The sequence below is a fragment of the Ranitomeya imitator genome, chromosome 10 (assembly GCF_032444005.1).
Source record: "Ranitomeya imitator isolate aRanImi1 chromosome 10, aRanImi1.pri, whole genome shotgun sequence".
In the NCBI taxonomy this organism is placed as follows: Eukaryota; Metazoa; Chordata; class Amphibia; order Anura; family Dendrobatidae; genus Ranitomeya; species Ranitomeya imitator.
The window spans coordinates 87,074,371-87,090,197 of NC_091291.1; the positions used below are offsets into that span (position 1 = coordinate 87,074,371).

The 15,827-nt window shown below is 41.3% G+C and overlaps 1 protein-coding gene across 2 annotated transcripts in view; it reads right to left on the reverse strand.

Moving 5' to 3' along the window:
* Positions 1–15,827, reverse strand: part of TRIM29 (tripartite motif containing 29) — an 85,999-nt gene that overhangs the window by 15,673 nt on the left and 54,499 nt on the right. Inside the window, exons 5-7 of one of the 2 annotated variants that reach the window (XM_069742825.1) lie at positions 13,013–13,105; positions 9,764–9,850; positions 3,193–3,276 (exon numbers count right to left, since the gene is read on the reverse strand). In XM_069742825.1, coding sequence (XP_069598926.1) covers positions 3,193–3,276; positions 9,764–9,850; positions 13,013–13,105 — 264 coding nt within the window. The remainder of the gene's footprint in view (positions 1–3,192; positions 3,277–9,763; positions 9,851–13,012; positions 13,106–15,827) is intronic. The other variant, XM_069742826.1, reaches the window with a different exon arrangement.

Genomic DNA, 15,827 nt, shown 5'->3' on the forward strand with positions numbered 1-15,827 from the left:
ATGAGACCCCCATCACACTACGTCAGGAAACAGGAATATACAGCTCCTGGCTGGCAGATCGGAGAACACATGCGGTAGAAGGCATAGGACTTTTACTGCATTTGTGAATGGTGCTTATGTCTCCTCAGCTTCTCATCTCGCCGGGAGTTTTTTAAGCAATTGGTCCCACCAATCTACTAGCAATTAATAAAAAATAAATAAAATAAGTAAACCTTCTGCTAAACTCCCTGCCAAGCTGCAGCATGCCGACAGACATCACACAGCCCCTTTATTCTCTCAAATGATAAAGAGGACACATATGCTGGACTCTAGATACATATTCTGATCGAGTAGCTGCAGGGAATCGGAACTTCTCACAATTGTCCAGCACTAATAAGCAAATCTCTTGCAAAAGCAAGGAACAATTTCTGCCAACAGATATAGAGAATGGGATACATTTGGAGATCAGCAGTAATCTTAAGAGAAGCCGGCATCTAGTGTTCAGTTCCCTTGCAGGGAGCCACAGTGGTAATGAACAATTGCTTGCTAGCCATTGAAACACACACGTTTTCTACTGTATATAGTGCATGGAAATGCTGGATCCCCCACATTATTTGTAACTCTTTATTGTTAGCCCCAAATAAGATGCCAAGAATTTGTTAATATGCAGCATCAATAGTAAAAAGTTGGTCACATTTACAGGGTTAATGGCAGCGTTAATGGACTGTGTTACACCGTGTTATGCCGCGGTGTAACGCAGTCCGTTTAACGGACTGCTAAAACGCTATATGGGCACTGACTGGAGGGGAGTAGGGAGTGGGCACTGACTGGAGGGGAGTATGGAGGGGGCACTGACTGGAGGGGAGTATGGAGGGGGCACTGACTAGAGGGCAGTAGGGAGGGGCTAATTCAAGGCCGGACTGTGCCTGTTGCTGATTGGTTGTTGCCGGCCGCAACCAATCAGCGACGTAGGATTTCCATGACAGACAAACAGACAAACAGACGGAAGTGGACCTTAGACTATTATATACTGTATATATAGATTCTTTAATGCTGTATATCTGCCCTCAACCCGACCTGTAAGAGAAGAAAAATAACTTTAATTATACTCACCTGTGGGGCGGTCCGGTCTGATGAGTGTCTCTGGTCTTGGTCCGGCGCCTCCCTTCTTCTTGTGATGTCACCCTTCCTGCTTGCTTCATGTGGATGATGTGTCTCCTCGGCACCACGCTCCTGTGCAGGCATACTTCTCTGCCCTGTTGAGGGCAGAGCAAAGTATTGCAGTGCGCAGATTCCGGGAAAGGTCAAAGAGTCCTGGTACATGCGCACTGCAGTACTTTGCTCTGCCTTCGACAGGGCAGAGAAGTACGCCTGCACAGGAGCACTGTGCCGAGGAGACTGTGTGGATGATGAAGGGATGCATCATCCACATGAAGCAAGTCGGGGGACGGGGATCGTAAGAAGATGGGAGGCGCCAGACCAAGACCAGCGACACCCACCTTACCGGACCGCCCCGCAGGTGAGTATAATAAAAGTTATTTTCCTTCTCTTACAGGTCGGGTTGGCAAAAAGGAAACAAGCTCTAGGATACTGTTTGGGAATAAATTACATCAAAACAAATATATGGAGAATATATATAAAAAAAAGGCACTTTATGTATCAATCATCCTGCTTTTTAATACAGAAAAAAATAATGTTCACACATTTATAAAAAATAGAACAAAAAAAAGACATCACATCACATATTCCTTATGCAAAAGAGAGAGTTTGCATAAAATTTCTGCCTGCATTATTATTTTATTAAATATTTTATTAAATAAGTCTTTCAACACTCAGAAAAAGACCTTCTATTTTTTTAAGACGGAATTGAATCAAAGATTAGCACAAAATGTTGTTTTTAATATGTTGTATGAGATCAATTCTATGTATGTTGTTGGAAAAAAATTTATGATTGCATTATGTACTGTATACACATATGATTTAAAAAAGAAAGAAACTAAGGAAAAGTAAAGAAAGAGAGAATAGTGAGAACAGATGATCTGAATGTAATTACTCTGCAAATCAGCTCCACCCACTACTAGCACCGGAAAAGGTATAAATAAAGCTGAATGTTTCATTATTGAGCTATGCACCTGATGAAGTCTGACCCAGGCGAAACACGTTGTGTTTTTATCCTTGAATTATAGTAAACCATATTGAAGAATCCTGGAAACACAGAGTGGAAGAGCCAATGTCTTGTATTGTAAGGTGAGGAAAATCTTTCATTTGCTACCAATCATGACATAATCTAATACTACACTTAGATAGCGCTCTATTGTCTCCCTTGTAATCTTGGTTATACCCTGCAACAATTTCATAAAAACCTGACAGTTATTAAAAAAAGAAGTTAAAAATTGATTGCTTTTCATCGACTGGAAAACAACAATTAATTTTACTGACACAAGAGACAACTTAGTGTTGTTAGATGTTAATGGTTAGTGCCGTTTGTTAACTTGCTTCAGCATTTATAAGTAAAAGTTTGAATAATAACTAATTTGTATCATATTTTAATGTAGATTTTCCAACATTATGCTTTTTAAAAGTGCAACAATGTAAAACATCTCATGTATTCCATGGATAAACGACAACTGTTAGATCAGTGGGGAACGTCCCGCAGACCTTTAACCACTTTACCCATGCCAGTCATCTGTCCATAGAGCGGTAACCCTGGTGAACGGTCACCGATCCATTCTAACTCCTCCTTGCAGCAAAGGTGCAGCTAGATGAGACAGCGGTCTAGCTATCAATCCAGTGTGCAGTAACCTGCGTGTATAAACCTAGCTGTGCCTTGTGTCGAGTTGTAGTTGTCTGCTAATGTAATGTAAAAATCAGCCGGCAGCTCTGTGCCGTACAGTGTTATTGTGATGAGATGGCGGAAACAATTGTCTTGTCATGTATACATCTACAATAATAAATCATAATAACATTTTTCTCACAGCTGCTTTTCATAAATTGGTTTTATGAACGTTATCTGTCGAAATATAGAATAATAGAACAAAGAATAGAAACAGAAAATATTGTAAGTAATCACCACCATAGAGGACAGTCTAAAGAGTAAAGCAATCAGCAAAGCGTCCCCCAATGATCACAAGAAGAGCCCCACAGATCATTCCAGCCGTAATCTATGCAAAGATCAGATATAGGGATTACATTTGCCAAAACTAGTAGGAATACCTTTCTGAGAAAAGGTGCTGGCTGAGTAGCTGGGAGTCTCCTCTTGGTTCGGAATGGGAGAATGGTCCCACATCCTGTAGGATCCTATAAGAAGAGGTGCTATCCTTTGAGAAATAGTCTATAGAAGATTACTAAGGCCTTATTTATTACGTCTGTAGGGTTTCTTTGCATCGTGTGACACATTGATTTAAAAGTCACCTGTATATACAATGTGAACATAGAGACACCTTACTATATTTCCTAATTATCACGTCCAGTATTTTGGGTTAACGATGATGATTTGTTTCTCATATGACCATGATGCTGACATATAACTAAAGATTAGTAGATACTACTATGCAATAAAAGCCAATTAATTGTATATATTATAAAGAGGTTAGCACAAAGCAAACACACATGGCAGCGCATCATGCGACAGGCACTCAACATTGTGAGACACGGTAACTTTCTGTTAACTGTTTCCGATTAAATATGTTAAGACATGAATTATTAAAACAACATTTCGATATTGTTTTTTAATATTTGCTATTTAAACAAAGTTTTACATGAACAGTTCTTTCAGGATCATTACACTGTTTTATAGTCTGATCCATTTTTCGGAGCAGCTGTAGTCTAGAATTTCTAAGTGACAATTCCAGGCGGAAAGTTCCACAAGAGGTAAGAGAGTGGTCGCACATTTTTTCTTCTTGTGCTCATATGCCTAATGTTTAAATTGTGTACTCTCGGTATATTATGATATTCTGGAATCTTTAGGGGTATTGTATGACTGCAGGGATATTGAGAGCTGATATTGGCCTATTTAGTGCTATATACACATTGGGCTTCAATTATCAACGCAAATTATCTTCTTGACCACAGTGAATATTGCGAGATCACGCTTTATTTCTCTAGGGGAAACTATAGGAGTCTCCCAATAATAATCAGATCACCAATTGACCTGGACTCCTGGAGATCAGCTGTAATCTGTGAGGACTTGGTTTCCCTGATTTGTGAAATGGTGTTTTTGCCCCCAGTGTTTGTGGTTAACTTAGATTAACGCTGAATTATCACCCACAGTTTGGATATACAGTAATAGGCAGATAAACAGGTACTTGGATATCACCTATAAATTTTCTGTCCAGCCGCTTCACCGATGCCTCCATCTTGTGCCAGTCATTACACTGGCTACCCATTCGCTACAGGGTCCAGTATAAACTCATCTCTCTCGCCCACAAAGCTCTCCACAGTTCTGCACCGCCTTATATCTCCTCTCTCATCTCCGTCTATCGCCCTACACGTGCCCTCTATTCTACAAATGACCTAAGACTAACATCCCCCGTAATCCGAACCTCGCACCTCCGTCTCCAAGACTTCTCCTGTGCTTCGCCAGCTCTCTGGAATGCACTTCCCCAGACGATCAGACTGATACCTAGCCCCGACCTATTCAAGCGCGCTTTAAAAACCCATCTCTTCAAACAAGCCTACCACATCAACTACTCAGTAAACTAACTTTGCCCTGTTCCCTCCTTCCAAATATTATTCTGAATCTGCACCCTACTATTCCTCTGTCTCCGCACCCTCCAGGCACATGATAACTGCACTTGATACTTGACTATTGCACTTAAACACACGGGCTGATGACCGGATCATGCAGCTTTATATGAAAATCCCTATTTATTATAATTGCCAGACCTGAAATAACAAGCACTTTTCACCTATTGTGTCCCCCCATTTCCCTGTAGATTGTAAGCTTGCGAGCAGGGACCTCACCCTAATGTCACTGTTTAAATTGTCTTAACTTGTATTGAATTTATTGTCTGTACATGTCCCCGCTTAATTGTAAAGTGCTGCGGAATATGTTGGCGCTATATAAATAAAAATTATTATTATATTATTATAAATTATGTCACTCTTCAATAACTGCAAACAAACGATCGGAGCAGCATTTTGGTCTTAAAGAGAATCTGTCAGCGGTTGTTTGCTATGTAATCTGAAGACAGCATGAAGTAGGGGTTAAATACAGAATTCAGTGATGTGTCACTTATCAGGCTGTGCTTTTTTGTTTACTTATAATGAAGGTTTTATCATTAGGACATTATCAATGCTGTGACTAGCTGCCAAGTGAGCACTGGTCCGACTCCGCCCCTCCTGTGATAAGCAGCTCACTGTCTATAGTCATTGTATATACAGAGCGTGGTGTGGAAGGGGGGAAGTTTTCTCAGCTCTCTTTCATACTAAACACTGATTGTGTCACAACTAGTACACCCAGTAAACTAAGTGATGCATCGCTGGATTCAGGGTGTCATTGACTACATCAGGCCATTATCTGATGAGGAAAAACTGCTGAAAGATTCCCATTAGAGGGCCTTTCTTAAAGGATCTTTAAATATTACAGAGGATTTTTGTTTTCATAGTAAAGCACTGATTCTGCATTAAACAAAAACTGTACTTTACTCAAGATCCTCAGGTCTAGGGCTAAGTCTCAAATGCTGCTCCCAGTCTCAATTTTTGTCTGCAAGGCTGATGTCACGTTGACAGTGCTGCTGCCAATCACTGAGCTTAGCATCTCTGTCCAAGTAGATGGCATGAACCGCAAAGAGCCAATGACGTCACTGATTGACTGCAGCGCTGTCTGCGTGACTCCATTGCTGCAGACAATTGCAGACAGGAGCATTGGTGGACCAGGGGAGGGTGAGTAAAACCCTGTTTGTATATTATTTGCTTGTTTCCAAGCAAACTGTGTCTTTGGGTAGGAGTTTTCTGAAAACAAAAAAATCTTTTACTAGTCACTGTGCCATTGACATATGGCGTTATGGTGCTCTGGGGTCTTCCTAATATAGATATGTTATGCAGTTGTGCTTTTAACATCTGTAACAGCATTGGAATTTTTTCTTTCTTGAACACCCGTCATCCAAAGTTTTCCCGTAACCCACTTACAAGAATCTCCTGCTGTGTTAGACTTGAATACATTTAAACTAGGCTTCTCGTAAAGGTAAGAGGTAAACAGTTTATAAAAGCCGCCTTCAAAAACTGCCAACCATCAGCCTACAAGAAGTCATTGTTGGTGCCGGAGATTAAAGGCTGCTTTGAGAGCATTTACCGTAGCTTGTGTTTTCCTTAAGCTTTCCACAAAGGATCAAGTTAATAGTAACTGCAGTCCTTCCTTCAAAGTTGTCCAGCAACCAACACACAAAACATTAGTCTCATTGTTTCTAGGCCTGAAGCATAAAGCTGCTATACGTTTAACTCTAAATTTTACCTTACGAGAAAAGTTGCATTCTTAAGGTACTGTCACACTAGACGATATCGCTAGCGATCCGTGACGTTGCAGCGTCCTCGCTAGCGATATCGTCCAGTGTGACAGGCAGCAGCGATCAGGCCCCTGCTGTGATGTCGCTGGTCGGGGAAGAAAGTCCAGAACTTTATTTCGTCGCTGGACTCCCCGCAGACATCGCTGAATCGGCGTGTGTGACACCGATTCAGCGATGTCTTTGCTGGTAACCAGGGTAAACATCGGGTAACTAAGCGCAGGGCCGCGCTTAGTAACCCGATGTTTACCCTGGTTACCATCCTAAAAGTAAAAAAACAAACACTACATACTTACCTACCGCTGTCTGTCCTCCAGCGCTGTGCTCTGCTCTCCTCCTGCTCTGGCTGTGAGCGTCGGTCAGCCGGAAAGCAGAGCGGTGACGTCACCGCTCTGCTTTCTGGCTGCCCGGCGCTCACAGCCAGACCAGAGAAGCAGAGCGCCGAGGACAGACGGCTGTAGGTAAGTATGTAGCGTTTGTTTTTTTACTTTTTAGGATGGTAACCAGGGTAAACATCGGGTTACTAAGCGCGGCCCTGCGCTTAGTTACCCGATGTTTACCCTGGTTACCGGGGACTTCGGGATCGTTGGTCGCTGGAGAGCTGTCTGTGTGACAGCTCTCCAGCGACCAAACAGCGACGCTGCAGCGATCCGGATCGTTGTCGGTATCGCTGCAGCGTCGCTATGTGTGACGGTACCTTTAGGGTCTCCACTATCATTATTAAACACGAAAAGGTTCAAACTCCACAAGACAGGTCAATTTTCTTACTCATCTATTTCCATGTCGTGTGGATTAGATTTGTTAAAGCTGTATCCACAGTATCTTGCTGCTAATGTACTTCAGGGTATGTTCAAAGGGTATGTTCCTGCATAGGGTGCGTACAGTGGAAATCAATGTCTTTACAGTAACCTCCAGTCAGTTAGAAGACACGGTGGCAAGATGGCCGCACTGGACCTTGAGTGGTGCCAGGGACAGCTGAAGGCCAGGGCTGGTAAATATATTACTAGGGTCAGAAAACTTAGATTAGTGGCACCACTCCAGTGCTGACATTAGAAAAAATAAAACACTGGAATGGTGCTTTAAACCTTATATTCCTCAAAGTTATAATTTGTAAAGCGCTGCGGAATATGTTGGCGCTATATAAATAAAAATTATAATTATTATTATTATAAAGTTTTATTCTGATGACAGCTCTACTCCCCCTTAGCATCCTCTTAAGCAGTTTCATCAGGTCGTCATCTAGAATGGCTTTCAATGAACATGTATGCCTAAGAGTTCATTTGTAGAATCATCTACCTTCAAACTTTGTTTCCGACCATCAAGTGAGTTTTGCAGAGGCTGTAATGGTACACAATTCCATACAGTACTGAGACATATTCCATAGCTGATCTAAGCCAGAATATGGAAGTAAGCAGTCAACTAAGAGAAATGACAGTTCATTATTAGTTTAAGACATGAAGGTTAGTTAATCTGGAAAATTGGTTGATTCTTAAAGATGAAGTTGTCTCTCATGAGAACAGCCCAAGAATTACTTCTGCTGCAGAGGATAAGTTCATCAGAGTTACTTGTCTCAAAAACTGGAAACTGATAGAACCTCAGGAAAAGCCCTCAAAAATCATGCATAATCATCAAGTAGCAGACACATCTCAACATCACATCTCAATTTGCTGCAATGAAGTCACTACTGAAGACCACAAACAAGAAGTGGAAACTTGTTTGGGCTAAGGAACAGAAGGACAGAACATTAGATCAAGGGGATCTGTACTGTGGTTTGATGAGTGAAAACTTGAGTTTTTCATACCAACCTCCATATCTCTGTAAGACACAGAAAAATTGAATGGATGGTTCCTACTTGTCTAATGCCCACTATGAAGCATATAGGGGGAGATGTGAAGGTGTGGAATGTTTTGCTTTTTACACTATTGTTGGTTTATTCCAAAATAAAGGCACACTTACGAATACAGCAACCCCTGCATTCTTCAATGACATGCCATCTCAGCTGGGTTTTCACTTAGTTGAACCATCATTTGTGTTGCAGCAGGACAATGATGCAAAACACATCTACAGGCTATGAAAGGGTTAAGTGACCAAGAAAGAGAGGGATGGAGGCTTTATCAGATAACATGGACATCACAATTTGCCAATTTCAACCCAATTGAGATGATTTGTGATGAATTGGTCCACAAAGTAAAGGTAAAGCAGACAAAAGTGTTCAGCTTGTCTGTGAACTCCTCCAAGACGGATAGAAGCCATTCCAGGTCATACCTGAAGAAGATGCTGGAGGCAATACCAAGAGGGTATAAAGCTGGTATAAAAGGGGGTACTTTGAGGAATCTCAGATTAAGCACATATTCCGATATATTTCACACATACTTCTTTACCTCGTTTCCATATTTGTAACTTTGTGGTTTTGCTGCCTTTGGTTTGAATTTATAATTTGCACATTCCAATAAGAAAAAGGAAAATCAATGCATGAACAGGTCCAAACGGTTGAGTTCCGCATATGTATGCCCCACGGGAGCATGGCCAATAGGTAATGTGACAAATTTATCACAAAAAGTGACTTTCCCAGTCATCAGTTTGTAGATTGTTTTTGCTGCATGTACATGGATTTCTACAATCTCATTCACATGTAAAGAACTGATTTTTAGTTTGCTGCAGCTCTTAATAAAAAGAAAAAAATAGAATGCAATGAAAAAAAAGCTAATGGAAATCCTTAAATGATATGGATATGGATACTTCTGACATACAAATTTAGAATTTTACATAAATTATTTACCTTAGTTAGTAAAATTGCACTAAGTTTAAGCAGACATTCTTCATTCCTTCATTCATTTTCAGCATCCAGAGGTATGCAGTTCAAAATTTGAGCCATGCTTCGGATTTTCCTATTGTGGGAGTTTTTTCTCTCAGTAATATAGGCTGGATGTGAGCTTTGTGAGAATCCAGGATTCTGCTTTTTTATGCAGTGATGCATCAGCACTGCTTTTATCCTGCTCCTGTTTCCTCTACATATAGGTTCTCAATTTTCTTTGCATTCCCTGTTTTCTCATCCTTCCATGAGACTATAGATGCTTTATCATGTCTCCACTCTGTGGAGATCTGTGTATTACATCCTCACTGTCGCTTTCTCCCCTCTACACTTTGTGGAGGTCTTTTATAAGCCCCCTTACTACTACTTGCTGTTTGTAATGTTTAGTTTTATGGGACAAGATATTTTATATCCATAAAAAACACCCACATACGTAATGCCTTTTAACATTCTTTCTAATGAGACTTTGTACCTTTGTTTCCATAGATGCTGTTTAAGCCTGAAGCAGTACTTTCAGTTAGAGACCGCACAGTAGATGGCTGGTAGGACTGTCGACCGCCTAAGGAAGAAAAGAAATGATCTGTTCTTACTGTGTAATATAAATATTGTATAAAACATTTATTTCTTACAATAATTATTTTAATATATTTATTACTATATATTGTACATCAGTAAAAAATGCAATTATAATATTAGTTATACTACATAGGTGTTAACTGTAGTCTGTTTGGACAAAATGAAGAGTGGAAGATTTCAGGTTTGCTTGCTTGTTTGTTTTCTAGATAGACATGGAAAATTATGAAACTCACTGTATGGTGGCAGGTGGTAGCCCTGTGGCCTTGTAGACTATGTGCTGTAGTAATGCCAAGCAGAAATATTTGATGCTCAATTCCCATTAATAGGGGGTATGGTCCTCATAGCACGATGGTCTATCCTTTGAAGAGGTAGATCGTTTATGTGTACAAAAAAAAATGCTGTAAGCGCTTTACTTTCCCTCTTTACTGCCCAATCTCTGCTGATTGGCTACAGTGGTGACATCATGTTGACGGCACTGCAGCCGATCACTGACTTTAGTTGCTCTGACACCAAGCAACCAAGATCAGAGCAGGAGCAGAAGCACAGTGGTGGACCTCAGGAAGGTCAGTAAAGCAAACTGAGCTTATGGGCAACAATCTTTGTTGAAAGGAGACAACTTTTTTAAATTTTGTGTTGTAGCACATTATAGTCATTGTCGACTACTTGGACAACCCCCTTCTTAATAATCTTGTCTTCCCTCCCACTAAAATAACAACAGTTATGCTCACCTTCGGAGGCAGCGCCATTCCAGCAGTGTCGGCACTGACTCTCCCGGGGATCACGTCACATTGTCATGTTGCTGGCACCTAATCAGCGCACTCTCCCCGCCTTCGGGGATGTCAGCCCTGTGGCTGCCCGCTCGCTTCCTATTGATGTCCAACATCCGAAGGCAGGAAGAGGGAAGCCAGCGCTGATTGGGAACAGGGATCATGTGACAAAAATGTGATGCGATCCCTGGGAGATTGAGTGCTGGAACGGTGCGCCACTACCGGACGTGAGAGTAAGTGTTCTTAATTAATGGGGGGAAACATGCTGATTGAGAAGGGTTGTCTGAGTAGTGGACAGCCTCTTTAATACCTGACCTAGTAACACTAACTGAAATGTTTTTGTAAGTCTTTGGTCATGTTCAGACTAGAATATTATTACTTGATGAGCTATCCCTGTGACCACACACTAAACAACGTTGGTCAATGTGCGATCACATGCGTGGCTTTCTGAGTAGATCAATGACAGCTTGCATTATACGGACAGTGCATCCAATGGCAGGTGGCACCTTCTTTCCACATCTGACATGCACACAATGCCGGTCACATGTCCAATTTATGGATGCAATAGTCTCCAAAATTTCAACTTTCACCTTAACTTAGCCTAGGAATATGCACAGTTAAAGTTTTATCCAGATTACACATAGATATAGCAGCAGCATCTGTAAGCCATTACTTCATTGATCAATGTTTTTTCCCCAGGCCTTACCACTTTTCAAGTTCATCAGAATACTGGGTCTTGCAAGGTTTTTTTTTTTCCGTAGAGCAATAATAATTAGTGGAAGCAGAATGTTTGTGTTTTGCCCACTCAGGCCCTTCATTCTGCCTTAGTCATTACATTTACTTTACAAAGACTTTCAGCTGTAATGTTATTTTTTTATGACACGCAGCCTCGCCTTGTTTATTTAGAGCTTTGCCGCTAATAAGCTGAGCAGATCTGATTGAACGCTCCTTTCAAAAAAATACTTGATCAGGGGATCTAATTATTTTGCCAGTAGCTATCAGAGGATTAAAACTATATAATTTAAACATAGTAATAGGATTAAGCACACATGCATCTAAGGAATAAGAAATTGAGAAGAAGTCATTTTCAAGAAAAAGTTTAAAAGTTTTAAAATCCCATCACGTACATACACTGAACATAAGTATATGAGCGAATGACATTACTTTGAACATATTGTTTATTCCATATATTCTTGTACCGCTTACTATAAGAGAATGTACCTGACCTATTTAAGGGGATCTTCAAATACCCAGATTTTTTTATTTTGGGTCTCATCCTGTCAGGTTAGCTATCATAGCAATGACATTATCTTCCATCTTGGCGTTTAGCTTATGGACCACTTTTTTTGTTTGTTTTTATAAAGGGGCTGTCCTGGACTTTTAAAATTGATGTCTTATCCTCCATTGTGAATCAGCTGTTCTCGGTGTCGGCGGCAGATGGAATTGCTCAGAACTTGATGACTGTATAGTGGCTGCGGCCCGATACTGCCCATCTGCCACCTAGTCAAGTCAATAAGGGGTGGCTGTGCATTACTCGGCCATGGCCATCATTTCATTCGGTAATCAGGGCTTCTTCTCTTCTTTTCACAGTTGCATACCGATAACTTCACTCTAGACAAAGGCTTCCATCTGCATCCAGGCCTCTGAGGTCTCTGCAGATCATAGCGTCATGATGTCACGATGCTCCATTACTTCCGAGGCTTCGTTGCTGCCAGAAGTCATGCTCCGGTCCTCAAGAGCCTCATCAGGTCATGTATTCAGGATTTCCTTAGTATTGCACAGGTGATGGAATGCTTGCCTTTCCAGGTAATGCAATTATCACCTGGGCAATACTAAGGAAATCCTGAAAACATGACCTGTTGGTGGTTCTTCAGGACCGGAGTTGGGGAGCACTGCTCTAGAGTGAAGGCACCAGGCTTCAAATATCACAATGTAAGTAATGTGATCTCTGAAGCCTGGTCATGGCCAGAAGCCCTGTTCTAGACTGAAGACACAGGTGCACATATGTAGATAGAAGAGGTTGAGGAGGACAGGATGGGTGGGCAGTTGGCGCCAAAGACTGAGTGGATGTCAGGACAAGTGAGCAGTAAGGTAAGTAATGGAATTTTTTTAACATTTCTTACATCTTACATTTATTATGATCTGGGCTCTGTGGAGAACCCAGAGTATAATAAGGAACATTCAATTAGAGGAGATTAATTTTCCTTCAAGTGTCCAAGTAAAATGTGCAGGATTTGGCAAATTTTAATCTCACCAGATCCACTCATTTTAGTAGACAACAAGAATATTTATGGTAAGTGGAAAACTTTCCAGTAGTAATACAGAAGCATTTCTGTCAGTAGTAAAAACCAAATAGTGCAAATAACGCAAAATGTTACCTTTCACGCTAAACAGGGAGCCGAACCTGCCAAATGAGTCGTTTGGTTGAGTCCAGTCAGTTGTAAGGTCTTTCATCATGTATCTGTTCTCCACTATAACAAGAGCACAGTAGATTACATCACAGTCATAAGAACGTAAACCTGAAAGGCGACCAGAACTAAATTCTGTAAGATTTTTTTTTAAGGCTTTTTCCACCTTACAAACATTTTTTTGTATCACCGTAATTCTCTATGCATGTAAAATGAAATGTAAAAATGTCCAATCATTTTTCTCTTTACGGCTCCTATAAAAGCTACTGTATGCATCTCCAGGTTAGCAAGCATTATTCTGGTCCTGCATCCATATTTCCTGCGCCTATACTGGAGAACATACCATATGTACCTTAGCCCAGAAGAAGGGAACAATTACAAGATTGTAAGAGACGGCAAGACTGCAATATTATATGGCACAGAAGTTCTTTTCAAAATAAAAATCTGTGTTATGTACGTGTAATTTGCAATTGATTTTCCACAAATTTAAATTGAATTTTGAAGCAGAATGTGTAAAATAAATTCCTCCATGTGTGAATATAGCCGTACTTTTTTATGAATTAGGAGGCCCCAGTGTTGGTTTTCTCTCTTCTGAGACTTATGTCTTTGTTGCATACTATCATGGCCCTTCGGACTATAGCGATAGGCCATGTGGCCACCATGGAGCCATGAGCTAGGGGTACCTGATGTCGAGAGTCATCATACCCACATTTGCCCAGCCTGTCTTCACAATTTCAATGCAGCTCCTTTCTGCATCATTCAGTCTGTGGAACCGAGACCCAGCAGGTGCGATGATGCCGCTAAATCATGCCTGCTGTGCAGAGCCTTAGTCTGCACGGTGCACATACTGAAACACCATGCCAGGGCAATGGGGGAATACTCATAGAATGATTATCCAGAGCATCCTATACACAGCATGATGGCCCTCACATAGGTACCCTATACATGTGCCCCACACAGCATCATATTCCCAAAATGCCCCACATAGTGTGATGGAATAAAGATTATTATGAGTATTCCCCCATTCCCCTGGCATGGTGTTTCAATACGTGCACCGTGCAGACTAAAGGTACCGTCACACTCAGCGACGCTGCAGCGATATAGACAACGAGCCGATCGCTGGAGCGTCGCTGTTTAGGTCGCTGTAGAGACGTCAAACACAGCAGCTCTAGAACGATGCAGGAGCGATCCAGTGACGTAACGGCGACTCACTTATCGTTCTCGCTGGTTGTTCGCTCCATGTAAAACATTGCAGGCATCGTTGCTTTTGCTGTCAAACACGACGATACACGCCGACCTGACGACGAAATAAAGTTCTGGACTTCTAGCTCCGACCAGCGAAGGCACAGCGGGATCCAGATCGCTGCTGCGTGTCAAACACAACGAGATCGCTATCCAGGACGCTGCAACGTCACGGATCGTTGTCGTTCTCGTTGTAAAGTTGCTGAGTGTGAAGGTACCTTAAGGCTCTGCACAGAAGGCATGATTTAGTGGCAACACCGCTCCTCCTGAGTCTCAGTTCCACAGACTGAATGATCTGTGGTGACCATCATACAGTGTGGGGGATTGTACGAGGCATTATACTGTGTATGGGGTAACTATGGGGGGACTTTTTAATTTTTGTCTCACCCGTATTTCCTGATTCTAAGCATGCAAACGAGGCCCTCAATGCTCTTTGTAATTGTTGAATTATGTATTTCTGTATAATGTCTGATATTGTCTGTACATGTACCTACTGAATGTCACCATCTCCTTGCCTTGATTCCTGCAATATCCTCCTGTATCACCTCCCAGCTAATACTCTCGCACCTCTCCACTCCATCCTTTACTCTGCTGCCCAATTAATTCACCTCTCTCCTCAATGCTCTTCTTCTCTCCTCTCCAATTCCCTTCATTGGCTTCCAATTCCCCAACGAATTCAGTTCAACTTACTAACACTGATCTACAAGGCCTTCCATAATCTGTCCTGTTATGAATAGAAAACCCGAATGAAAAATGGACACAAAGAGCTAAACTGTAACAATTTATTAATAGAACCATATAACTAGAATACAAAAAGATACATAGATAAAATCAAGTAATGGGATGCAATAAATCAAAATAGAAGAGGCGACACTAGTGCCACACACGAAGCAAAAGGCACATATAAAGCAAATAGATCTGTTCCAAAGTCATGGACACCTATACTGATATCAAAGAGTGCACAATATCATACATGGAATGCTGAGTTACATAATGTACAAATTAAGATCAAATTAGCGTAAAAGTAACTGAGACATAGATCATATAATGAATACTCTCAAATAAAGTGCCAATGCAAGGAGATATCCAATATGCAAGCAAGATACACAGTAAGATGCCTAGTGCAAACAGTTGTATATTAATACATTCAGAATAACGTGCCAATGCAGGGAAATACCCAATAAGCGACCAGGATACACAATAAAGTGCCTAGTGCAAACAATTGTATATTGCAATGCTATCCATAAGGTGCATGATAAAGGCTAAATGCTATCTATACAGTGCATAATATGTGCTGGATGTATATAATGTGGCATATACTATACTCAGGCTGATGATACAGGTTCAAGCATAAAGGGAAAGTCCCATACATACAGGTAGATGAAGCCTATGCTATACCTACATAATGCACATAGAGAGGTACACATATAGAGTACCAACCTGCTGCCGTGTGGGGAGAGGGGAGCCCCGACGCGCGTTTCGCATGTGTTGCTTCCTCGGGGGGCGCTCAGTTATGAATAGGTAATTGTTATGAATAGGTAAT